General features: G+C 38.4%; 2 protein-coding genes across 4 annotated transcripts; one reads left to right on the top strand and one right to left on the bottom strand.

The window, feature by feature from the left end:
* The first annotated feature begins 1,520 nt into the window (after positions 1-1,520).
* Positions 1,521-9,010, top strand: LOC105042518 (protein Brevis radix-like 1). 2 transcript variants are annotated; one of them, XM_010919774.4, is made up of 7 exons: positions 1,521-1,824; positions 2,032-2,146; positions 3,656-3,803; positions 6,165-6,607; positions 6,739-6,871; positions 7,648-8,063; positions 8,620-9,010. In XM_010919774.4, the coding sequence occupies exons 3-7, from the start codon at positions 3,693-3,695 to the stop codon at positions 8,696-8,698; spliced, it is 1,182 nt and encodes a 393-aa protein (XP_010918076.1). In that variant the 5' UTR covers positions 1,521-1,824; positions 2,032-2,146; positions 3,656-3,692; the 3' UTR covers positions 8,699-9,010. The 2 variants fall into 2 exon arrangements, with proteins under 2 accessions (XP_010918076.1, XP_019705612.1); XM_019850053.3 differs by having other exon boundaries at positions 2,029-2,146.
* An 821-nt stretch (positions 9,011-9,831) lies between these two features.
* Positions 9,832-21,148, bottom strand: LOC105042519 (cyclin-dependent kinase F-4). 2 transcript variants are annotated; one of them, XM_010919776.4, is made up of 19 exons: positions 20,990-21,148; positions 17,562-17,821; positions 17,409-17,484; positions 16,707-17,296; positions 16,537-16,615; positions 16,371-16,439; positions 16,209-16,298; positions 15,990-16,128; positions 13,894-13,996; positions 13,760-13,812; positions 13,604-13,670; positions 12,864-12,972; positions 11,367-11,432; positions 11,184-11,252; positions 10,996-11,059; positions 10,779-10,898; positions 10,662-10,693; positions 10,508-10,586; positions 9,832-10,299 (listed from the first exon to the last, which is right to left on the bottom strand). In XM_010919776.4, exons 4-19 carry the CDS (start codon positions 16,772-16,774, stop codon positions 10,136-10,138), a joined length of 1,371 nt encoding a protein of 456 aa, XP_010918078.1. In that variant the 5' UTR covers positions 16,775-17,296; positions 17,409-17,484; positions 17,562-17,821; positions 20,990-21,148; the 3' UTR covers positions 9,832-10,135. The 2 variants fall into 2 exon arrangements, with proteins under 2 accessions (XP_010918078.1, XP_073112976.1); XM_073256875.1 differs by having other exon boundaries at positions 13,894-13,984.
* Positions 21,149-25,549: the final 4,401 nt, after the last annotated feature.

Here is a 25,549-nt window from a genome sequence, read left to right as displayed (position 1 = left end):
ATAAAAGATATCTATAAGGAGATTAGATGTGGTACTTATATTAAAAATTATGATAAAAAATGACTCCATCAATTACCATCTATTTTGAAGATATTTTGTAAAGTATTTTTCTATCTTATCAAAAATTAGTGCATCTATGTGCACACATGTACATGTCTATCTCTACACATATATATAACTCCATGTAAACAATCCAATAATTGCAACCGGTCGCTTATAAAAACCTTTGGACAATCAAAGAAGGCTTATAGTAATTTTAGTTATTCATCTTATTTTAACATTATCATCCAAACTTGAGGATAAGACTTTGTCATCTTGAATTTGATTATATTTGTGCATCCTTTCACATGCATTGCACCTTATAAATTTCGACAATAACAAAGGGTGCATTTGGTTATATTTTTTGATTTCTAATTTTTAAAAATTATATTTTTTTTGATTTATATTATTAAATAAAAATAAAAAAATAAAAAATATATTTGGTAACTATATTGCTATAAAGCAAAAAGCAACATTTGGAAACAGTAGGTGAAGAGCTCGACGAGAGAGAATATTTCAAGAAGGAAAGGAGAAAAGGGTGGAGAGGTGAAGAATTCGACGAAGGAGAAGGATTCAGATTCTTTATTTTTTGGTTTGGCATTTTAGACGTGTGGAAGTAAAAAAAAAAATAAAAAAATAAGATTTGAAAAGTAAAAAATTTTTGTTTTACATATAAAGTAATTATTTTAATTTTTAATTTTTTATAATATTATTAAATATTATTTTTTAAATTTTATTTTTTAAAAATTTAAAAATAAAAAATATTTTTTTAATAACTAATCAAACGCACCCAAAATGATTTAGTTACAATTATCAGGTTGCTTTATTCCATGATATAATGACTCCTTACAGAATATGAAAGGGCACGGTACCCATGATAACTTGCCAGACCGCCCCTATATCGCACCCAATCAGGTCCAGTCACGTCAGATGGTGAAGCACAGCGTACTTTCGTGAAACAATGGAGTAAATTTATTAATAGAATATATAGTGGATCAGAACCGTCCAAGATCTGAGGATTAGACAATTCAGGGTCAAAGAAACCAATGTCAAATCCTTTTTGCTTTTCCTTAAGCGATTTAATGACCGTTCAGAGACAATAAATCGCAGCCGTCCAAACAGTTTGTCTTCTCTCGTCAATCCCTGCCGATTGATTTATCTGCAGCACGTACAAACGCCCGTACTCCTGCTTGCTGCCGCACGACCATTCCAGAATCCACCGATCCAACGGCCGAAATCCACCAACGCCCGGCTCGGGCACGTGCATGTCCCACTTCGTTGGTGTACCAGAGAATGGACGATTTAGATCATTCCAGGAGATGGAATGGCATTCTTGTCGTTAATTCGAATTCCGTGGGTGATTTGGAGGAAGGCTTTCGAGCTTTTGGGGTAGATGCCAGTTGGCGGTAAAGATAACGGCCGTTAATGGGGCCTATTAATAGGCGGCGGGGTCGGGAGTGGGGAGCAGCGGGAGGGGGGGGTTTATTTGGCCATCGGTGAAAACGGAGGCCGGATTCTTACCGTTTTCGGACTTCAAAAATATCGGTAGCCCGCCGAAATATCGCCGCAGTATCGCCGGCATTCCGATTCTCCGGCCCGAGCCGCCGATATATTCCCATCTCGAGCTCGCTGTCTACAGCAATATTAGGTATAAATAGAAGAGAGAGGTGTGGGCGTGGGTGAGGGCTTCTTCTTTCGTCTTTTCGAGTCTCTTGGAGCGAAGCAGGGAGGGAGAGATCTTTGGAGATTTGCGCAAGCCATTCGAGCTGTTAGAGGTCGAAGAAAGTGAGAAAATTTTGGATTCGACCGCGTTTTTCGATCAGATTTCAGTGATTTCTGGGTTTCTCGAATAAATTTTGATCGCATTTCTTTCTTTTCCGGAATTATCTCGTGTTTGTCTGCATGCGATGAGTTCGTTTTGTTTCGAGTTTAATGTCTTTCGTTCAGATTAGATTAATTCTCGCTTTAATTTTTTTTTTTTTTCCTCAGCAGCGATCGTGAGATCTTCAAACAAGAATCCATCAGAGACCAAAGAATCGAGCAATCGATTCCATCACAAAGAAAGGAATCGAAGTCATCCGAAACATCGAATCAACACAAGGCCTCGGTATGAACTTTTGTTTTTGGCAAAAAATAAATTCTTTGCCTTCCTCTCGCTCTCAAAAAGGAGGAGAGAGAAAAGAGGAGAGCAGAGCCTCAGCTCCTTTGCATTAAAATTCTTTCTCCTGCTATAAAATTCCCTTTATCTCCATCTCTCTCTCTTTCCTCTGCGAGGCTCTGTCTTCTGCCATTGGCCCATTTCATCAAACGGGCTCGCTGCAGAGCAGACAGCCAGCGCCTCGCAGCTAAGGGAGCCTCACCCCCCGTCCTATCCTAAAGTAGAGATTCCAATCCACCCTCCCTCCTCTCTCTACGCACTACTGTTTACGAAGGAGCCTTACATTGCCTCGGGGTTCGTGTGAGCATTACTGCTAGTCCTGGTGGTTGGCTGGGCTCCTACTAATCCTATCAGAAGCTTCCCCTCGCGGCCGATATCTACTCGTTTTTATTTGCATTACGACGGAGACTGGTTTTTATTGAATGGCTTCTGATATGTTGTGAATAAAGAAATCGTTCTCTCCGAAAGTAGCGAATTCTGGAGTGGATTGTGTGTATCTTGGGATGGGGAACCACTCGCTGCTGCGGTCGCGCTTTGGAGTCTGATTCGCTTGTTTTTTTCTTTCCCGTTTCCCCGTGCCCGTCGCCACCATGTCCTTTCTTGTCTCGGTTCGTGTGCTCTCCGTTTCCCGATTCTCGTCTCGTTTCCCCATGTGGGAACTGGAGACGGGCGTTATACCTAGCTATACCTGTCAGCTGCTATAGTTCTCGTTATCCATGCTCCGCTGTACGTTATCCGGAACTCGGAGAATCGAGGGCCGAATGTGTTGGCACCCGAATGACCAAATTGCCCTTTCTTCTTCTTCCTTTTTTTTTTTTTTTTTTTTTTTTTCCTGCGTATTTTATTTTTCAATAGCGAGATTCTGCAGCTGCTATGGAATAGAAGCCTTCACCTTTTTTTTTTTTTTTTTTCGGGCATATTTTCTGTGTTTAATTTTATCTATAGCTGAAATGATACTTTTAAATTTAAAATTTATGTACCAGTTGATTTTTATATAATACATGTAATTTATATAAGTTTTCTTATATTTGTCTACCGCAAAAAATGGAAATAAGAAAAGTTCAATCTACTGGAATAGTTATCCCGTGAGTTATTCGGATACCTTTATGCCGGAGATAACTTTTTATGGTGTTACTATGAAATGGTTGCATCCCATACTATTATTCCATGCTCGTATATGTTTTCTAAAATCAGTTCTGGGAGACCTTACGCCCGCTCTATTTCCCGATTGCATATGGCCTCATTTCATTGCATATGAGGGGAAGAATATCTGGGATTGGGAAATAATAGGCTCTGCTTTTATTAATGAACTATGAATGCTTGTGCGAGGTGGGGGGGTAATGAGTAGTAACACCACATCAGTTGCAGCCAAGCGATCCCTTTTCTAGGATAGCGTAGCTTTCCAACAAGGGCAATATATATATATATATATATAAAGTGGATCAATCGGACATGCAGGGGTAGAATCGGAAGAGCATTGTTTGTTGCCGGAGAGATGCTGGCCTGCATCGCTTGTTCGAAGCACGAGCTCGAAGATGGCGCTGAAGACACTGCGCGTGCTGGGACCCCAAGTACCAAAGACGCCGTCAAAAGCCTGACCTCCCAGGTAACTCGCTACCTCTTTTCCCTGCTCTTCTTCTCTTTGTATCCATACGTACTTGCTACTATTTAACGGTACTTGTGGCCAAGCTCAGAAACCATACTTAGGTTATACGTAGAGAAGGAAACGTTTTCTAGGACTTGGGATTCCAAGTAGTGTGATGGGAGAGGGTAAACCCAAAGATGGTGAAAACAAACCCACCTGCACCACCCGCAAAGCTGCCCCATAAATAGTCTGGTGTTAAAACATCTAAAAAGGAGATTGCCAGCGGTAAGTATTTTGCTTTATATTTTTTTTCTTTTTCCTTTTTTGGTCCAACCACTAAGTTGTGAGTGGTGACTCATTTTTTTCCTGCACTTCAAAGCTGCCCCACAACCAGACCGATGGTGAAAAAACGTCGCCAAAAAGAGATAGCCAGTGGAAATTATATTTATTGCTTTCTTTTAAGCCACCGGGCTGCCCATTTTACTGCACCCCCAGAGCTGCGAAAAAGATAGCAGTAGGCCAGTGGTAATTAATTAATTGTTTGTTTTTTTTTTTTTTCCTCCTTTCCTTTTTTTTTTTTTTTTTTTAAACTTTTTGCTTCCTACCAATTAGTGATTCGAAAATTACGAAGAGGTCCTTCGGTCTAACATTGGATAAAGTTGGTCAAGGGGGGAGGACGAGGGGTGGTCTCTTTCTGTCATTCCCTGGGGGGTTGTGGAGGGATTGGCTTCATCCGAAAAGAGTGGGGTTGGGGGTTTAATTCGGGCTGGCTTTTGGTTTTCTATTTCTTTTTTCTTAAAGAAGCTAAGGTTCGGGTCTTTTTAAAAAGCCGCGCTCTGTTGGAAAGAGATGCGTTGGATGTAACCAGGACGACATTTTGGCCTTGTGTTTTTGCTAAAACCACGAAAAAAGAATAAAGGGAGCATGGTGTGGTCCTGCACACTCGTTTTGAGTTGGCTGGGTTCGGTCCGGACTGGACTGGCCTTGTTTTCTATGCTGCGGGTGTAACTTGAAAACCAAGCAAGCATCCTCTCAGCTACCCCTTCCCTCCCCCATGACAAGGACCGATCCATTCTTGGAAGCCCTCCCATGGGACCCCATGCCAAAGACCAACCTACCTCATGTCATGACAAATTCTTGACCCCAGCTTATGTTGTCTCCATCTTCATAACGTGACCGTGATCGTAACATCATAATACAAAGTTTTAAGTAATTTGTAACTTGGTTCGGGATGTCTGAACTCATTACTAAATGATGGTACTTGTTTAGTTCTTGTTACGATCGAGGCTCATAATGGTACTTGTTTAGTTCGACTAATTTGAGCATCGGTTATTATTTTAGAATGGTACTTACAATTCCCTAAAGATAAGCTTCTGAGATTGGTGGGTTTTACTTTAAGCTAGCTTATTTTGGTTGCAAAAGCTAGAGCACCTACATTGTTTGACATTCTAGACAGGCATGGTTTCATGTCTATTTGACACGGACGCTAGAGCTAGAACGCCTACATTATTTGACATTCTAGGCGGACATAGCTCTACGTTTATCGACACCTAGGTCCCTTAGGTTGTCTCGACCTCGGACATGACTTTAGTCACAGTCCACCCACCAACTTCGGTGGTCGGATTCTCACTCCCTGTCTAGTTCTTAGGTGCCTGTAGTTTAATTATTACTCTTTTCTGATGTAATAGTTTGGTTCATTAGTTGAATGAGGGTAGCAATGTATATCTTATACTTATTGCTCGACCGACCATATTTAATAGCAAAGTAATCATATTTTCTTTTAATTAGTCCTTTGCGTGCAATTAATGGCTATTTATTCCTATACTGAGCCTTGGGTTAAGATGCTCAGGTTTTACCAAATTCAATATATACTTTGTCAGACAATCAGAGAGTTGTTAAGGTTGAACAAGCAGTAAAGTTCAACGTGGCCATCGCGAGTTGCAACTTTATCCAATGTTAGACTGAAAAGCACTCATCCAAGCCAAAAACTTCCAGTGGCTAATCTTTCATCCTCTCCTCAAAGCGATGGAAGGGACAGACCAAAAATAAAAGGAAAGAAATATTAATAAATGGATGGTGGGGATACTGTTAGCTATAAATAAAAATGAGAACAATGATTCTGTTTCAGCTGCCCCATTTAGCGGCAAGCAATGAGAAGCTTCTTTGACAAAAAAAAAAAAAAAAAAAAAAAGGAGCTTCAAACAAGTACTTAACTGCAATGCCCTACAGTACATTTGTCTACCCAAATGAGCTGCTTGTTTGTCCGGTTTGGGTGTTGTGTAGGACGGATGCCCCAACTGATCATACACCTTTTTGTTTCCCAAATGTGCCGGAGCAATTTCATTAACGTGTACCCATGAACGTTTCCATTAAACTCGGCAGATCAAGGACATGGTGTTGAAGTTCTCTGGTTCGTATCGGCAATGCAAGGGTGGCAGCTCGTCTTACCGGAGCAAGAGCTTCCGCCAATCCCGCTACCGCCGCGGTGGCGGCAGCAGCAGCTCATACCCGGTCACCGACGACGATGATGCAGCCTCCGACGGTGGAGGCGGCGGCCACTACGCCTTCCTGCGGCCGGGGAGCTCGAGCTCAACCCCGGCGTGGGACTTTACGAGCATCGCCTCCGGTGGCAGGGATGATGACAGGTTCAAGGCCAACAAGTGGATCCCGGGAGTTGGGGTGGTGGCTATGGCGGAGCAGGAGGTGGTGCTGGAGGACGACGACGAGCCCAAGGAATGGATGGCTCAGGTGGAGCCCGGCGTCCACATCACCTTCGTTTCTCTCCCCGGCGGTGCCGGCAACGACCTCAAGCGCATCCGTTTCAGGTTTTATCTACCTACTAGTTAATTACTATTTGGTCGAGACTTGCTATATATGCTCATGTTCTTTTATTGGTTTTGGTTAATTTCTCATATATATACATTATATATATATATATATATATATATACATATAGTCGGGAGATGTTTAACAAGTGGCAAGCTCAGAGGTGGTGGGGAGAGAACTACGATAGGATCATGGAGCTTTACAACGTCCAGAGGTTTAGCCGCCAGGCACTGCCGACTCCACCGAGGTCCGATGATGGCGAGGTAATTTGTTCTGACGCTCCTACATCCTTGCAGCCGCTTTTAATTTGCTGCTATATAACCATATAGAATAGAGCACCAATCTTTCTTGCTTGAAGGTTTTAAATGAATAACGGACGACGTCCTAGTACGTTGGCGTTACACGTAACTGACTTTTACGTAACAGCGGTGGTGGTAAAGGCCGTTATAAGACAAAAAAAAAAAAAATGAAGATAATTATTTGGCATTGCATGAACAGTGATTGAATGACGGAGCTGTACTTGCTATTGACCACTGACAAAGTCATAAGGACCATTCTAACCAATAACAGTCTTATTTCCGTTGGAACAACATGTAACGGTTTTCCAATGGGCCAGAAGAGGCTCCGTCCACAGGTCCTTTTTCTTTTTCTTTTTTTCCCTCCATCTCTATCTGCCGAGAGTTATGTACTCTCTCTGGCCTTCTCTTGTTCAGCGGCTTCTGCTGCTCCTCTTCCCTTAGTCCACATCCGTATTGGGTCCTCCACAGACTTTACCAGAGACAAGTATAAATCTTCTGGGCCCCTTGACTGGCCCTTTGTTGGTTGTCCTCTTGGGGGGGACCTGGTGGATTCCATGCATTCTTCTTCCCTGAACAACAACGTCCTCATTGATACTAAAGTGCACCTGAGTGCGACCACACCATACTAGCTGTAGCTGATCATATTTATTCACGAGTTACATGAGTCAGAGTAGAACATGCTGCCAGCTACCTCTGCAACCGACCGATGATATCTATCTTATTGCTCCTGCATGTTGCAGAGAGAATCATTGTATTCGCGTGTGGGGTCGACGAGGGAGAGCCCTGTCACCCCTCCTCTCGGCAAAGAGCGGCTCTCCCGAAACACATGCAGGTCAAATTCGGCTGCTGCTGGTAAAGGAACTTGCTACCCGACGGTGCCCGACCCTTCAGAGCATATTTTTCCTCACCACCTCAATATTTCTGCTGCTGCTGCTGCTGCTGCTGGAGCTGTGGGGTCTTCCGGTGTCAAGGGAGAGGCCTCTTCGGTCGACGCATCGAGGACGACTACTTCCTCCAGGGACGAGGCCTCCGTCTCCATCAGCAATGCCAGTGATCTGGAGGTGACAGAGTGGGTGGAGCAGGATGAGCCTGGGGTTTACATCACCATCCGAGAGTTGGCCGATGGGACCCGAGAGCTTCGTCGGGTTCGATTCAGGTGAACAACACGGTCTAAACTAACAGCCCTTATAATATTATCATTAGTAAAGCTCTATAACAGTTTTAATGGTCGCACATCATGCTATATGTATTTACACACACACCCCACAATGGTGGGTACACTCAAACAAGCATTTGTATGCCGCGCGCGCGCACAATAAATAATCACTAATTGACCACCTGTTCCCTGTTAATTAAAAACACATACTTCAAACAGTTAAATATCTGCAACAACATAGGCACCCCATATAATTATTACTTTCCTGTTCTATTGTACCCCTTATGAATGTAAATAACGACCATTAAACAACCATTCTTTATCCAAAAGGAAACCTGGAAAAGGGCTGAGCCGCACAAGTAGCAGCTTTATTTTCATGTAAATGGAAAGTAATAGTTTGAGATAGCGTCCCTTATTTGGGCATATCACTCCTTTTATCTGCTTTCACTCTTTTTATCTCCTTCAGTTTAAATAATTCAGTGCGGCAGTCCACAAATCTGTCATATTGACCAATGTTTGCTTTTAACTCTTTGTGCGCACCGTCTGTGTGCTGCAGCCGAGAAAGGTTTGGTGAGGTGCACGCCAAGCTGTGGTGGGAGGAGAACAGAGAAAGGATACAGGCTCAGTACCTTTAAAAGCCATCCTGAAGTCTCTCGGGTTTGGGTTCGTTCCCGAGGAGAATATAACAGGCAAAATAGAAGAGATAGGAAGATAGGATAAAAGAAAAGCGAGAAAGAAATGTGGGGATGTGTCTTACCCTTTTGCCTCCCAGGAGCATGGTTGCTCGTCACTAATCTTCTTTGTAACAGTCCATGAGATTTTTCCACTTGTTCCAATATATATTACGGCTGTATTTGGTTTGGTGCAATGTGCTTCATTTGCTTTCACTTGACGGGAACTAAAAACTCCGTTCCATTTATGCAGGCTGAACACATATCGACCACAGCCCACAAAATACACATTTGAATGTAGAAAAACTTATATTGCGCTCACTGGCTAGATCCCTTGTGTTGGGAACGTTAAAGCTTGCATTCCTTGGATCGGCAGTTGCTGAACTGGCATGATCTATAGGGCAACACGGCAAGCTTCACATCATATGACAGCTAACAGGGATAAAACCCCCAGGTCATTCTAGCTTCACTGATCTGCACTAGTGCATTGCATGAAGATAAGGAAAGCTGATCCAAACAAACCCAGTTTGCGGTAGGATTGTTTCTAGGTGGATACTATTGGTGACATCTGGTCAGATTCTTTTCTAATGTTGAACAGGTCGGATACACTGACAGGCATTGACTAGGCCATGAGGATGAAGTCGGTCCTGAATAGATTGCCTCATGGGAGAACTCTTTCAAGGGAAAGCTGCATGGCATGACACTCAAGGATCTGTTTGTCATCGCTTCCAACTTTCAGTTTCATAATCGTAGAAATCTAAAACATGTTTGGCTGTCACTAGGATTATGATGGTAGCAGTAGCGGAAACGGCGGCAGGTGAGTGGGCATCTGTTGCAAGCGGTGGCCAAAGCAGGTGGTGATGAGGGTCAACAGCATGATGGCAATTCTGTTAATGGCAACAGTTGACTCAGAGGTAGTTAAGGACACCCTACGTTTTTACAAAAAATGAATAGACAAAATACAGCTCAATTGCTAAATCCGTTCCTAGGGTTTTGCCCAAAACTCATTCGAGTCCCTAACGTTTTAAGCCTAGCAAACCAAGAAATAATTGGTCAAAACCAGACAACTACAAGTCCAGCTGAATCAAGCCGGCTCGGAGGGCAATCTGAACTCAGCATTAGTATTATCCCACACCGTGATTCAAATGCTAAACATCATAAAAGATGAGATCGAAGAATTAATTCAGCAAACTAAATTGTAGAAACAGCAGTTCGTCACACCAAACCAGCACCCAGAAAATACCAGACACCTCGTGCAGCAACCTTCAGAGACCCATGATATTAGCACAATCCCCCGGCAACCCCTACAAGGACTTCCTTTCGGCCACCGAGAAAATCCTCTACCTGCGGGTAGTTCATGCGACCATGCAAGGTCAACCTGGCTGTGCCACAGCCCAGCCCTTATCGACATGGGGGTGGTAGCTTTCCATTATGCCATGGACCAGAGCTCAGTGACACCTTTCCCAGCTTCTCAGCCACGTTTGAAACCCTAGTAGAGGTCACTGCCCCAAGTGCAGTCTTTCCGGGCATGTCAGCTACCCTGTGAGAGTTTCTTCCCAAAACTCCTGCTCAAGATTAGAGAAATGAGTAGCCCGTTGGAATAACAGCAAAAGAATAAGTCCTCATCAGGTCAAAAATCTAATGCATCAGCAGTCAATATTCTTCTAGCAAAAGCTGGACTTCATCGAAAATGAAAAACAGGAGTAGAACAATTACAATTGTAACAAATGAGAATTTGTTGGAGAGAGCCACCAACTAAATCCTCACACTTGCCTGGGTTGTTTCTTGCTGGTGGTCTATACCGAGATTGTTTAAGGTCGATCTTCATGGATTTTTCATTTTTCTCGGACCCCTGTAACTTGAAAAACTTAGAATAGAAAAACCAGGTAATTGTGTATGAGTCAACAATAAATTGAGAGCCAAGTACATGATGTTCCAGCTCCAGCGTTCTTTGTGCACCTGCAATAATCAGTTTATAAGTCAACCATATGCACTGCAGTATGACGATATTTAAGAAACGAGTCAAAACTTTCAGAAAATTTACCTGTCCTCAGAGAAGCATTTGACTTAAATGGTAAGATGTTACTAGCAGGCTTTGTTGTGGATAGAGTTCCTGTCGAATATCTTCTAGCACTTTTCTGCTCTGAAGCTCCTCTCACCCCAGCTAAAGATATAAATAGTAACAAACAGGACTGATGCCTAATCCAAAAATCAAAATATTATCAAATGAAACTTTGCCAAGTGTAGGAGCTCTAACAAACCAGATGGAGTACTCAGCTTTCCTGCCACTTTTGGACGAACAGATGGTGCGATATAGAAGCAGGACTGCCAGATCAAGGGGATGCAATAGTGATAAGCATCATAAAATAAAAGAAAAGACCGCATATGATTGCATTGTGTTTTGACTCAGTCTATGCATCAAAATGGCAGAAAAGAATAAGAATATTGCCTGGAAGAAAGAATGTTGAAGGGCCTCATCAGCTTTAGGCCTTTTGCAGGGATCCCAGTTACATAGCAACTGCATCCATACCAAGCATTTCAATATATTCCTCACAGCCAACCAAAATACTGACAAAGAATCATTATCATATAACTCATCCAAATAGAAGGCATCCTCAAAAGCAGGACTTACCGATATAAGGTCGATTGCTTCCTTGCTAGCTGATGGAATAAGCACTGAAAGATGGATACTGGAAAACTGCATAAAGGAAATGAAAATCATCCCACACTAAGCTAAATTTAAAAGGTTTATATGTTACTGTAATGCAGAATCAGTGGCAACAAATGTTTCCTAACTGAAATAATAAATGTTAATTTGGCAACAAATATAGAGATTGGAAAACCTTAAAAACCATGAGCACATGGATGCCCTTAGTTATAGTCAGTAATAAGATACATATGTGTAAGATGTATTAATGTCATAGGGGCATGCATAACATATTCAGAGAACAATTGATCCAATTGACGAGGGCTGTTGAGGACAAAATGATGGAGAACAATAAGCTGACGTTGAGCATGCATATCAAAGATCAGGGAGACTTTTTTGATTGGCAAGATCTGGGAGATTTCAGTAAGGAGGGATATACTAGTTTGTGTGGAAGGATTCGGGAAAGAAGGGGTCGACCTAATCAGGAATGGATGTGATCTGTGATCATCTAAATGCTCTTGTTTGGGTCATAAAAAATTAAGGAAAATTTTAAGATTATTTCATCTGCAATAAACCAGGCATTTTGATTAAGAAATATGTAAAATTTACTTTTTGCTCATCAATAAATGGCATCAATATCTAACGCAACAAATAATACCTGATATAGCATTTAACTTTTAATATTTTAAATATTTTAATATGCACTCAGACAGATCACTCAACCCAATGGACAACCGGTGACCCAATCCCCTTGGCCGCAGATCAATAACTAATTTTGAAACTAAATTCTGCATATTTTGTCAACGTTGAATAGTGGAATGTACAAAAAAATCTTGCAATTATTAGGACCATATTCTGAAAAGAAGGACTCAAACAGAAATCCTACAGCCACAATGCTGAAGCAAATTGTCCACATGTTGTCCTTTACTGTTACCGTGTTTTTTATGCTTGGACACCACTTTTCCCCAGGGTGTGATGACATGAGCAGACAAGATGGCTTCACAAGGGCAATCTGAATGGCGGAACTATGATTGCATGTAAAATTCGCATGCACAAGAATGGAAGAAAGTTTTGCCTTGGTGAAACATGCAACATGCCATAAGATAGCTGCTGTGAAGTAGGATACAAACAGCAATAACCAGATCTCCAAACTGGATGCCATTTTTGGCCCTTTGCAAAATGAGAAAAAGGTTTCCACTTGGGGTCTTGTCAAACTAAGATACAGACCTTGATTTGAAAACAGCATTGCATATTAAAAGGTGCACTGGAAACATGTTAGGCAGATAATTCTGCATCTCAAGGTTCACCATGCATGGCAGACAGGCCAGAAGTGGAAACTTGGTTTACTTTGTAGGGACCTAAATGGTGTCACTCCTATTTGTTCTAATAATAAGACAGGCATAAGGTGCAGAATTCACATTTCAGTAGAACTAGTAACACAAGCCTTCAGGTATACAGCACATCATAGAATTAACATATAACCTGTGGAAACTGATACTTGATGACACCTGCAAGTTGCAATCCTTCAGCCCAAGAATTTTCATTGGGACTACCAATAACCTTGCAAATTCTGTATATCTCATCCACTTCACTGCATGATGAATGAACAAATCAAAACATCATTGTGCAGCATGCAAAAAAAGGAAGGAAACATATAATGAGAAAGGAGGACACACACACATGGATATATATATATATATATGTGTGTGTGTGTGTGTGTGTGTGTGTGTGTAATATTTGTTAAAAAAAAAGGAAAATATATTTCAGACAACATGATTACAAAATCAGAAGTTTATGCATTTTCATATGTTTGATATAACCCCAGAAAGCAATCTGCTCAGTAGATTCTCTTCCAATGTAACTTTCCTATCTTTTTCCTGGTAATTTCTTCTTTATCCCATCTCTTTGTTTTTTTTTTTTTTTTTTTGGTGGAGAGGGTGGGGGACATGGGACCTGTTCTGGGGTCATCATAATTTACTGATAATTCACAAGCATATTTTCAATGAGAAAGGCTTCGAGCTGGAATTAGAATAATGAAATCCCATATTCAGTAAAAGGAATACCAAACCCCTTGTGTTGCAACTTTTAGGGTCAAAATTACTTTTATAATTCAAAAAAATCCTCTAAAACTTGACAATATTTTTCCTTGAAAAAACAGGGTGACAAAACATTTCAGAAATCTGGAAAATCACTTGCAAAACATGGCATCAAGTAAGGAGTACCTTAAGCCAGGGAAAAGAGGACGGAGTGTGAATAGCTCAGCCATGATAGCACCCATTGCCCAAATATCTACAGGTAGCATAGAAGGTAACAACATCAATGTTGATAAGCATACTTCTTTAATCATGCAACTAATTTTGTATTTATTAACCACTCACCAACTGCAGAATCATATACTGATGACTGAAGCAACACTTCAGGTGCTCGATACCTTAAACATCAATAGATATAGGATGGTCATGATAAGCATGAACAAACCCAGGATAAATGTATAAAAACACTAAAAAAATACCAGCGAGTAGAGACATATTCTGTATATGGTGGCTGTGAACAAACTTCCCGAGCAAGGCCAAAATCAGCTACTTTTATGACGTCCTTTGTAACTAACAAGTTTTCTGCATAAGATTTCAAGAGTTGCTTCCAGATAACATAGAAATATAACTACCCACAAACTGTAATAACTACCTGAAAAAGTAAGTTTAACTGCTGAATATCAGAAATATATGCTATATTAACCACTTATACAAATCGAAAAGGTGAGTTTAATAATTGCCTCCAACTTCTAAATTCAGAATACAGTCAATATGCCATATTGATGCAAAGGGGCTATAATATGTAGCCCAGCAGACATTACAAGAGAACTCGTAACACAGGCAGGACTCTGCATGTAACACAGAACTTGATCCCAGGAAAATTTAGCCCAACCTCATCCACATTTGCCCAACACATGCTCAACCCTTCCATCCTCGCTTGCCCCTTCGCTTCCTGGCACGGTCATCTAGACTCCACCCCACTTTTCCATTCCAATATGCTACAACATTCACAACAACTCTAGTCATATTCCGAAGATCCAGGCTTCGAGATAATTACTGCATGTTTGGCATCACTTCGGTTTCAATTTTTTTTTTTTTTTTTTTTTTAAGGATTGAAAACTTGTTTGGAAACAATATTTTGATTTTTAGTTTATAAAAGCTGGACCTGAAGATTATCTAAAAAGTGAGATGCAAAACTAGCTTTCATTTTTTCTGAAAGAGAAACCAGCAGCCCGGGGACTTTCTTTTCCCATGAAGCACCAGTGACATATAAGGCTATATATGTCCCCTTCATCTTGCCAGATCTGTATCTCCAATAAAATCTGAAGCTCCAGCGACATATGAAGCCCCTCCCCAGTGAAATAGGGGCTTTCTATATTCTGTTCAACAACACTATATCTGCAACTGTAGCAAGATCCAAAAACCCTCCCCAACGATATCTTTTTACCTTTCCTGTGTTCCCCTTCTTCTGGAATTTCTCCCAATTTCTCCTTTCCTTCTATTTCTGCTATGGAAAAACAACAAGCAGTAGGGCCTACCAAATAACTTTCTGTTGCTAGCAATTTAGAGGGATTATCACCAAAAAGAAAGAAATTTAGAGGGAAAAACAAAAAGAAACAGCATTTCTATTTTCATGTCTTAAAAAATGCAACCTTAAGAATCACCACTTTACCAAAAGTTCATGATCAGTGTGAATTCAAGAACCACCAAGGGATATCCAAAATTCAAGTCAAATGATAATGCTCGACAGGTATATTGCTGAAACATGATTATATATCTCAAACAAGAATTTTGCATGGAGGTCATCAAAAGCATTGTTCAGTACAGATTGTAAAGTTGATGCATAAAAATTTCTACACGTTGACAGCTAATGCACATTCAAAGTTCCATTAGATTTACAGTTCCTAGATGTTCCCAATGCCCATCCTTTAAACTACAAATCTTTGTCCTATATATCAAGCAACCAAAAAAGACAACCTGCAGGCTTCTCAATGAAAGATCTACAGAACTTTAGCCCAACAAATTTACCCAAGACTTTTTATGCATATATTAGATTCCTATGGCAGAAAGCCAGCATACTATTTCAAGCTTCCAATGAAGCAATCGGATAATTAAACTAAAAAAACATTAGCCAAAATTTGTTTTCTCAATATTCACAAGAATAAAGATTTAAATTGCCCAAGTCTGGTCACAAACACAAATTTGAACATATCCAGCAGTTACTTTGATTTTTTTTTAATATATAAAAATGGAGCTTAGTTGGGTTAGACAAGCAATGTATAAAAACTAGACATGAACTAAGCAGATCTGATTCAAAAAGGCTAAGTGGATTTGAGCAAACATGCGGACAAGTTTTGTACTACTTTTGATCTGCATCATGACTGATCAATACGTATAGCAAAGCATGGCAAAGTGAGAAGAACAACAAACAGCTAAAAACACATCCTATCGACCAATAACTAAAATTCAAGTCATACTCAAATCGGAACAAAGACAAGATCAGAATGGTAAAATGAAAAACAAAGAGGAAAATGATGGCAAAACAAGACATTTCAGCACAAAACAGGAGAAATACCAGGCTTAAGGTCACGGTGAAAATAGCCATGCTGGTGCATAAAAGCAAGGGCTTGAAATATTTGGAAGGACCAATTCCGAATCTCATTCTCTGAAAAAACCTTGCCCCTATCTTTCATAAGCTGGTAAAGATTGCAATCCTGAAAATGTTATAGAAACTATCAGTTTTCAAAAACATGATTCCTATATTGGAACAACCATTTCATAGAATCTCTCATACCATGTATTCAAACACCAAGTATAGAATGTCATTTTCTCTTATGACTTCCTTAAGCTTCACAATGTTTGGATGGTTCATGCGCCGAAGAGACTTAAAAAATATACAAACCCTTGTCAGAAAGGAAAAAAGTACAAGTTAAGAAACATCGCCAATTCAAGGTACCTTCACTTCCCGAAGATTCATGCACTCTTCCCACGAATAATATTTCCTCTTCATTTTCTTAATTGCAACCTATATCAATCACATACAGTTTCACAATGTTAACAAAAGACACTTTATTTTCCCTAGCAGTAAAGAATGGAACTTAAGATTAATTTTAATGACATACAACTTCTCCAGTCTGTTTATTTATAGCACGCCAAACACTCCCAAATGTTCCATCACCAGCTTTCTTAATTAACTTGTACCTGCAACAGGTGTTAACCTCTTCAAATAATGATAGTGAATGTTCAAGAGGTTGTATGCAGTTGTATTTAGTTGTCAAATACAAAAACCCACCGTTCCATCCTGTTCAGCAGTTGAAGCGAAGTACACTCCCGTTGGTTCTTATTCCAGTTAACCAACATCTATTTACAAGAAAAGCATAGAATCTACAAGATTTTATGCTTGACAGGGGAAACATCTGTGTTTGTTATAAAACTTGGACAAATTGAAAGACAAATCCACCATCAATTTTGGCTTGAAATATATGTCACCATGATATTTTTCTAATGGACATACCCAAAGCCTCTACTTCCATTAACATGTAAAATAAAGCTCTGAGACCATGTTCCACTTCAGAAAAGTAGCAGCCAAGATATTGCAGCTCATCCTGGCCGGAGAAAATTACTCTTGACAGCATTGAACATCTCCAGGAAATGAGCTTCAAGGAAGCTTTGCACTCTCCATATAACTGGTATAAATGTTTTTAAAGCTCTTGTTTACAAATCAAATGCATTACGTAGTTGAAGAAATTGATGCAGATTAACACACCAAACATGCAGTCAGATCTGAATGGAATTGAAGTAAAGGAAATGCCTACTAGCTAGGACTAGGACCAAAAACAGAGGAAAGAGAGTGAATAGTGGTTGAAGCTCAAAGATTTAACCCTGGAGAAAAAAAGGCCAAAAGTTAAATTCCTGGAAAAAAAAGAGATAAAAAATGTTTCATGCAATTTTACCAGTGTAATCAACTCATCATAAGCAAATAACCAAGTCATACCCCAGATATTATTTCTTCAATATCATGCACCTGAGACCTCAGATTTACACCGAGCAGAAGCTGTGTTGGGAATGCACTACAAGGGAAAAATAGTCAAGAGTCCATCAACATGAAAATGCTCACTTAAATGGAAAACATAAGAAATTGGCTTACATGTAAGACTGCAACATAGATCCAACACCAACTTCAGACAAAAGTTGCATCAGGCTGCCCTTGTTGGACATGGAAAAGCAGCTGGCCGCTAGGTATAATTGACAAAAGATATAAGCAGAAAGCCTCCAAAAGCAAGAAACCACTGGTCAAGAGCTTCTTGAAATAAAGAGACTCTGTGCCAATAGCAACTTGACCAAAGATGCGCACGCTCCATAACTCAAGTAATATATTAAGTCTGCAACTACACAATGGGGCGAAGCCTATCCAAATGGGGGAGGGGGTGATAAAGAAAGAAAAGCAAAGAAATAAAAATGTTACAAAAGCAATATAATCACCATGAAAACCAACTAATATTCATGTTGCGGGACTAGGACTAATTGAACATGTATAACTGACAGCAATCTCAATAAACTAGTAAATAATTCTCCCAATTACTTTTAATTATCAACATTAGTCGAGATTTAGCAAATTAGAATCCCCCTAGTTGCTAAATACCAGCTTCAACTACAATCAACCCTATGTTACTGCAATCCACATATGAACTTACAGAATCATACAAAATGCTTCCAGCACAAGCACTAACTAATTAACATTCTAGATGACCAATTCACCAGCTCAATCAGCAAAAAGCTATAAGACAAATGAAAAAACATATGTTCCCCTCCATGGGTGAATACTTGCAAAATGAAAATACCTGCGCAATTTTGTTAGTAGAACATTAAAAAAAAAAAAAACAATCAATACAAATGTCTGCAAGAATGTAACAAAATAAGAAAGTGTAGTTGATTATATTCCAAATATAAGAATTGTAAGCTGAGCAGTTTTCTCAAACTACAAGTCAATCCTATGATAGTTGAATTGTCAACAGCGAGAAACTAGGAACTTCAGAAGCATATTTATCAATAATCATAGAAATATAAATGTTGGACAGACATTACCATTACCATAAACATCAATCCACATACAACAAACAGCTTTGCTTGATAGTTGGTGCATTCCTTAGTCACTCCTAAGTCCTAAGTATTGTCTACTCATAGCATCAATGAAATATTTCAAATAATGTTTCTCAGAACTTTCATCCATGTTATGTTAGGTCATCCCCCTTGCCAGAACCAAAACCATGGCCATAACATCCAGCCCTTTCCCAAATAGTTAGGTTGGCCTCATGGATCCTCATTCATCAAGTACTCCTATTTAAGGGCAACTCTAATGTTATTCCAAACTTCTTGATATGCTTCCTGGCAACATCCATCCATATTACATCAAATCTTCACTTCCTTTTCTTACAACCTCCAAAACAAGCTAAACCACCTGTCCTTAGTAGAGCATCCTTATATCTTCATTATACATGTCCATATCATCTCAATCGATCCATATCATCTCAATCGATTTAATCGCTTTGCATTTTTAGTTTGTGCAAATCCTATAACTCCTCTAATAAATTCATTTCTCAATCTCCTTTCTAGTTTTACAATATATCCATCTTAATTTATTCATTTCTCAATCCATCCTTCCTAGTTTTACCATACATCCATCTTTTAACATTTTCATTTATGCAATATCAACTTGTGTTTGCGCAATTTCTTTATTGCCTCGTACTATGAGTTTTACAACATTACAGTCATTATTGTTGTTATAACAAATTTTTCCTGAAGTCTCCAATGCAGGTGTCGATCATGTACTACTCTAGCAATCATAATCAAATTAGCTAGACAGCCTACCATATTTCAATACCATCCTAATGGATTAAAGCAATTTAGCACAATGATCACTTAAAGTTGTTTCTGTAATTTAACTCAAGTAACATCATGCAACCTAGTGAAAATTAGTACATGTAACATACCTACCGGCATGCAAACAGATAGAGTAAAAGAGAAGGAAGATGGTCCATAAGTTGTGATACATTGATTACGTTATCTAACACTTTTGGCTATTAGTACCATCAACCACCCCTATCTATTATAGGTCATCCCATCGGATTTGCATACTATATGAACAAAATAAATATTCATCCTAACCAGATTCATATCCTTGATGATAGAGGGGAACCTCCATGCTGTCAACAAAAATCAAAGCCCTCCAACATATCAAGGCATCCTACTTTTATGTGCATACATAACCATACCCTCTGACATTGATTCTACATAAAATAATCCAACCAAAAACATTCCTAGAATCCATCATAGGCACACCAACATGGGGGAATGATATTTCACAATTGTAATGATATAGGTAGCAAGAAGCATATAAAGTTGCACTCCAAGAAATTGTACATCTTACCATATGGGAGACAATGTATGAGAATTCAAATCCATGCAGTCAATGAGGTGAATCAGTTTATTACAAGCACATTCAAACATCTGACTAAGAGAAAAAAACACATTCAGCAGGGGGAACATGATGTTCGAAATCACTCAAGAGGTGTGGTTGCATACTGGTTACATACATCATTCATTAATTTCATTCTTTCTATTGATCTCCTGTTGAATCTAGGTCTCATTCAAGAATCCGACCAGTCAGAAAACTCTGGTAATGGAACCAGGCACATATATAACTTTTATATAGTTTTGAAAGCGCTTGAGGCATTTTCCTAGGAATTCATATCATTTGCTTGGATTTTTTTTTTTTTTTTTATTTCGCTAGGTAAAAAAAGAAGTCCTTCACATAATTAGTGTTATTGCTCAAGATCATGTTTGGGGTCCTTCAGGTGTCAATATATAAGGCTTTGATTCTTGATTCTTGTGTTCTGAGGATCATGAAAGAATCCAAAATCCTCTTTTATTGAAGACGAATTCCTCAATTTTTTCTTCTTTCCATGAAAAACTCCAATTCACTGGTATCAGGAAGCTTCCTACCCATCCATCAATAACGCGATTCGACACCTCTTGAATGCAAGCAAGCTGATCTCTAACTTAACGTCCAAACAAATTGAGTTCAAAATCAAAATCACCAAACAGAATCCACTGATCTTTAAAATTAATGCCAAAAACAGAACCATAATAATTCACAGAACCCAATCGATCCATGAAGATTAACCCATCGATTCAAACACCCAACACAAAGAGCCCGCAGGAAGGCCGGCCAGCCGTCAACCCATCCACAGACAAAGCGCACCCATCATCATCCATAAATTGAAACATCCAAAACGAATCCACAAATTCAAACACGGAAACAAATCGCAAGCCTAGAGAGAAAGTAGAACCGAGAAAACAAAAAAGAAAAAGCGAAGCACAAACCCTAGACAGATCCGTGGATTAGAGAGGCCCTACCCCTCCGCCTTCGATCGAAATCCAAGCCCAAGGATCCGCAGAGCCGTCCAGGAGGCCGGAACTGAAACCCATGGTAGACGGAGCCCTGGAATTCTAGGGTTTGCGCTTGTGATCGACAGAGGGGGGGAGAGAGAGAGGAGAGGATTAGACGATGGATACCTGCACGCTTTCCGGCATCACTTCCCTCGCCTTCCACCGCAGGCAAAGGCCGTCTACACCAGCCAACCGCAACGACTTTTATAGAGAGAGAGAGAGCGAGGGAGCGCGCAAACCAAAAATATTTATAAAAAATATATATATACAAAATAAAGGAGGAAAAATAAAGAGGGAAGCAAGGAACCGAGATAGGTCATTAATTAGATGCGAAGCGACTAAATTATACCCTGGAATTCTCTGTTCCTTTAGAACGGTTTTGCTTATACGGAAACGGAGAAAGATAACGTGGTGTTATGACGTCATTTGGAATCTAATCTGCAGTAGAATTTTGTCTTCATTGGGAAGCGTTGGGTTGTTATTGTTAGCATGGGCAGTATGGTATCTATGGCTTTGTCCCAATAATGCCGATACTCCGATACAACGGGCTTCATCCGAAACTGTTATTTTACAGTTTTTTTTTTTTTTTTTGGGCTAAACTTATTCTACTGTTCGATACAAATAGCGCTATCATTCGCCAATTCCGATTTGTGTGGAACTAAATACCCGATCATTAGTATTTTCAATACCGAAAATAGAGAAAACGACTTTTTACCTTGGAGGCTTGTTGACATGTTAAAAGATTTTTTTTTTTTTATTGCTCACAAGCGGACTTTTATTTTTTTTCATGATATCAGTTTTAATTTATAAAAATCATCCAAAATAAATAATGATGTAGCAAGGTCAGAGAGATTATTTAAAAATTTATTCAAAATTTAATGGATGCTTTACCAATCGCATCATATGAACATTATATTGATATATAATGTAGAGGACGTATCGATATTTGATATATTAAACTAGATATCATGTTGAATAGAGATCAAATCAAATAAACGTTGAAAATTTATTATATAGATTAAGTAGCAGCAAGCCATCGAAGCTAATGTAATAGCCCTACTTAGAATTGGTTAATGTAATAACATAGAATAGAAAATGTCCTCACGGATGTTATTTCAAATCATGGTTAATAGCTGATTTCAGTTTTGAGTTTTGCATGAATGAAGCGGACAACATAAGAGTTATTGCTCTGACTCCCGTTTTAAAGGTCGGACAGTCAAGGTGAAAATACTTCGAAGATCATTGTTGGAGTTTCGCTCAAGAACTTACAAAAAAATCTCCATCGATATATTTTTTGATGAAAACTTTCCAACATTTAAGTCAAAAAAATAAAAAAAAAAAATTGAAAACTTACTTTGAGGATCTCTGCTCCTTTCTATTTATAAGAAGAGAGTTGGAGTCGTATACGTCTTAGAATTTTGGCTGGCTGCCGAGTCTGATGTGCAGATTGAGTGAGAATTCTTTTCTTTTAAAAATGATCCGATTATGAAAGAATTTTTTTTATCTAAATTTTTTCGATTGTGATTAAAAATAAATTTGTTGATTAAAATTTTTTAACTATAGTACGGATTGGTCGGTTTGAAATAGCATGTCCAAAATCGAAGAGATTATCTCATCAAAAATTGGGGATTAAACTATCACACCTGATTCAACGCCGTATATCCGACGCTTCTAAAATGGATGTAATTGGCTGTCAAATTTAATTGGATCTGATCTCCGACGGTTTGGATGGTATCAAAGTTGAGTTTGGCCAAAGCTGAGGTGGAGATCTATTGCAAAAGGAGGATCTTAAAAAAAAGGAAGGAAAAAACAACGTAACATGAGGGGGCACTGTCCGACGTCACCTGAAAATTTTGTCTCTATGGGAGGCGTTTCTCAGCAGTTCTATTTTCTAATTAGTACAAAGGTCTACCGCCCAGCTGGATAGGGCCTCCAGATGAGCCCGATGTGGTGGCAACCACGTTCAATGGAGCGGTGATTGGAACACCCTACGGTGGCAAAATCTTCACCAGATTATCTCACTTCGTACGAATTGATTAATGAATTGACCAATAACTTTTCATCAACTTTTATCTTTTTTAAAATAAATTTTTATTTAATAATTTTAAAATTAATAGCTAAATATAGTAAGAATGCCAGATTTATAATATTGAAATTAATAGCTAAATATAGTAAATAGTTTAAGATTTCATCACACTGACCGAGATTTCATTATTTTAGTCCCACATGCCGATTAAGACTTGATGGAGTATTTGGGAAACCTTGATGTAGACAAAAAGAAAAAGAACGGAGCTGAGTGCAAATTTCCCGACTTCATGCAATCAATTTGGACCCAACTAACTAATCCTGCCAAAGATTGAAGAGATAAGACATGACTTGAATGGAGGAATGGAAAACTTCGTCAGAATTTAATTGTGATGGGAACAAGACGTCATTCCTACTGCATCTGTCATCCAGAAGAAGTTGAAAGATGCAGTCTGAAAAAAAAGAACGGATCTTATGTACTCAAAAAATATCGTTATACATATTTTGAAGACACTCATAAAAAAAAAAAAATAATGATCGTATAAATTTATACATACATATTAAAATATTAAAAAAATAAATTTTAAAAATATTTAAATAATTTAAATAAATAATATATAATTATTTTTTTATAAATATATATATGCAGTACTATATAATATTTTTTAAATATCATAAAATATTCTGTTCCATCTGAAAATGTGCTCGCTATCAAATGCTAAAATGTATCAATTCTCCAAGTTAATAGATTACTTGCGTCACAGATTGGACTTCATGCGGTGCAGCCATCTTTTGCAGAAAATACAAAAACTTATGCCATCTGCACTCATAATTTTAAGGAGTGATTGTAATATTCCAGAAAAGGAAGGCTTCAGAAATCTCTTGCTTGAGCCAAGTTATAGGAGCGATTATTATCTGAAGTTTAGGTCAAGATCAATTCCTTGCTTGCTCTAAATTATTTTGGGCTGAATACTTTAGGTGGAGCCCAAGGATACATAGGAATGTCAACTTAGAAACTTCTAGAATCTTTAAATATGCCAACTCACCAAAACACTAATTGCCATGAATCAGAAAATTACATTCAGCCATGGGTTTCAGCAAGTCTGGATTTTAACTTCACAGATCAAAAAGAATTCTAAACATAAAAGGATAATAAAGAGCAACATCTTAGCTTGCACTTACAGGCAAAACTTCCTATGCTGGAGCCGCCAAGAGAGTTCAAACTTGGATGCTAACTCATTAAACCCCTATTATCGACCTTGAGAAATTTTTTGTGCACCACAGATAGTATAAAAAATCTGACATAGAGTGTACCATCTTGTCCAATTGATTCACATAGCCATCATTTTTTAACGTGCATTTAATATTAGCAGATCGATTTTTTTCGTTTAAAAATTTTGTATGACGAAAATATTCTTCTTAAAAATTTTAATATCCACTCTTAAAAATTATGATATCCCTTCACAAAAATTATAACATCCCTACAGAAAATGCTAAATTGAAGCGGGATGTCATAATTTTTGTAAAGGGATATCATAATTTTTAAGAAGGGATGTCTGCACGAAGAAAAAAAGATAATGAATATATACGAAAATAGTATTATGACATTCTTTCTTAAAAATTATGACATCCTTTCACAAAACTTATGACACCCCCTAAACTAAAATGGGATATCATAATTTTTGTGAAGGAATGTCATAATTTTTAAGGAGTGTCATAATTTTTAAGAAAGATATTTTCATCATACAAAATTTTTAAATAAAAAATTCGGTCTGCTGACATTAAATATGTGTTGGGAAGCGACGGCTACGTGGACCAATCGGACAAGATAATGCGCTCCATATTGAATTTTCTATACTGCCTGCAAGTACACAAAGAATTTCTATATCGACCTCATTTAGAATGTTCTAGTCCGAAAGTTACGCCATTCTCAGAATAGTTATCATTACATATTTGAACATTTTAATTGATTGTGGTATCATATTATTTTAAAAAAAAAATTATCCATTTACGGTTAATTTTTTAAAAAAAATATTAAAATAATGCCAAGCTCAAACTATTTACAGAAATACTGAAAGGACGACTTCCTTTGTCAACTTACCAACTTAACCGCCAGCTGGAGGCCGAGTGGAGGAGAAATATGAGTCGCCTTTTGATAAGGTGGCTTTATAAGTCGCCCTTTGATAGGGCGACTCTCCTCTTTTCTAATCAAAGGGCAACTCTTCTCTTTTCTACCTCTTTCTTTTTTTGTAAATAACATTAATATTTTTATTTATTTTACTCTCCATTAACTTTAAAATATAAATATAAATAAGTAAATATTTTTTATTTGAAATCAATAAAAATATCAAAAAAATTAAAATTCTTAAAAATAAGAAGTCAAAATTTGAGTTTTAGTTCAAATTTTTTTCAAATTCGAAACTTTTAAAACTTTCTTTCTTCGGAACGAATAGGCTAAAGGATCTCAAAATTTATTAAAAATTATTTTATGACTTACGAACATCCAAAGATCAATTACCATCAATTTTGATTTCAAAAAAATATATATTTTATATAGCCCTCCATATAGGTGCTAGTTTTCTGACTTAAAAAATTTTCAAGATCCGTAACGACAGATAGTTACAAATTGTGCCCAACTGACTTCAATAAATTTTAGCAAGA

This window comes from Elaeis guineensis, chromosome 4, assembly GCF_000442705.2.
Source record: "Elaeis guineensis isolate ETL-2024a chromosome 4, EG11, whole genome shotgun sequence".
In the NCBI taxonomy this organism is placed as follows: domain Eukaryota; kingdom Viridiplantae; phylum Streptophyta; class Magnoliopsida; order Arecales; family Arecaceae; genus Elaeis; species Elaeis guineensis.
This window is presented reverse-complemented; position numbering and strand designations above follow the sequence as displayed.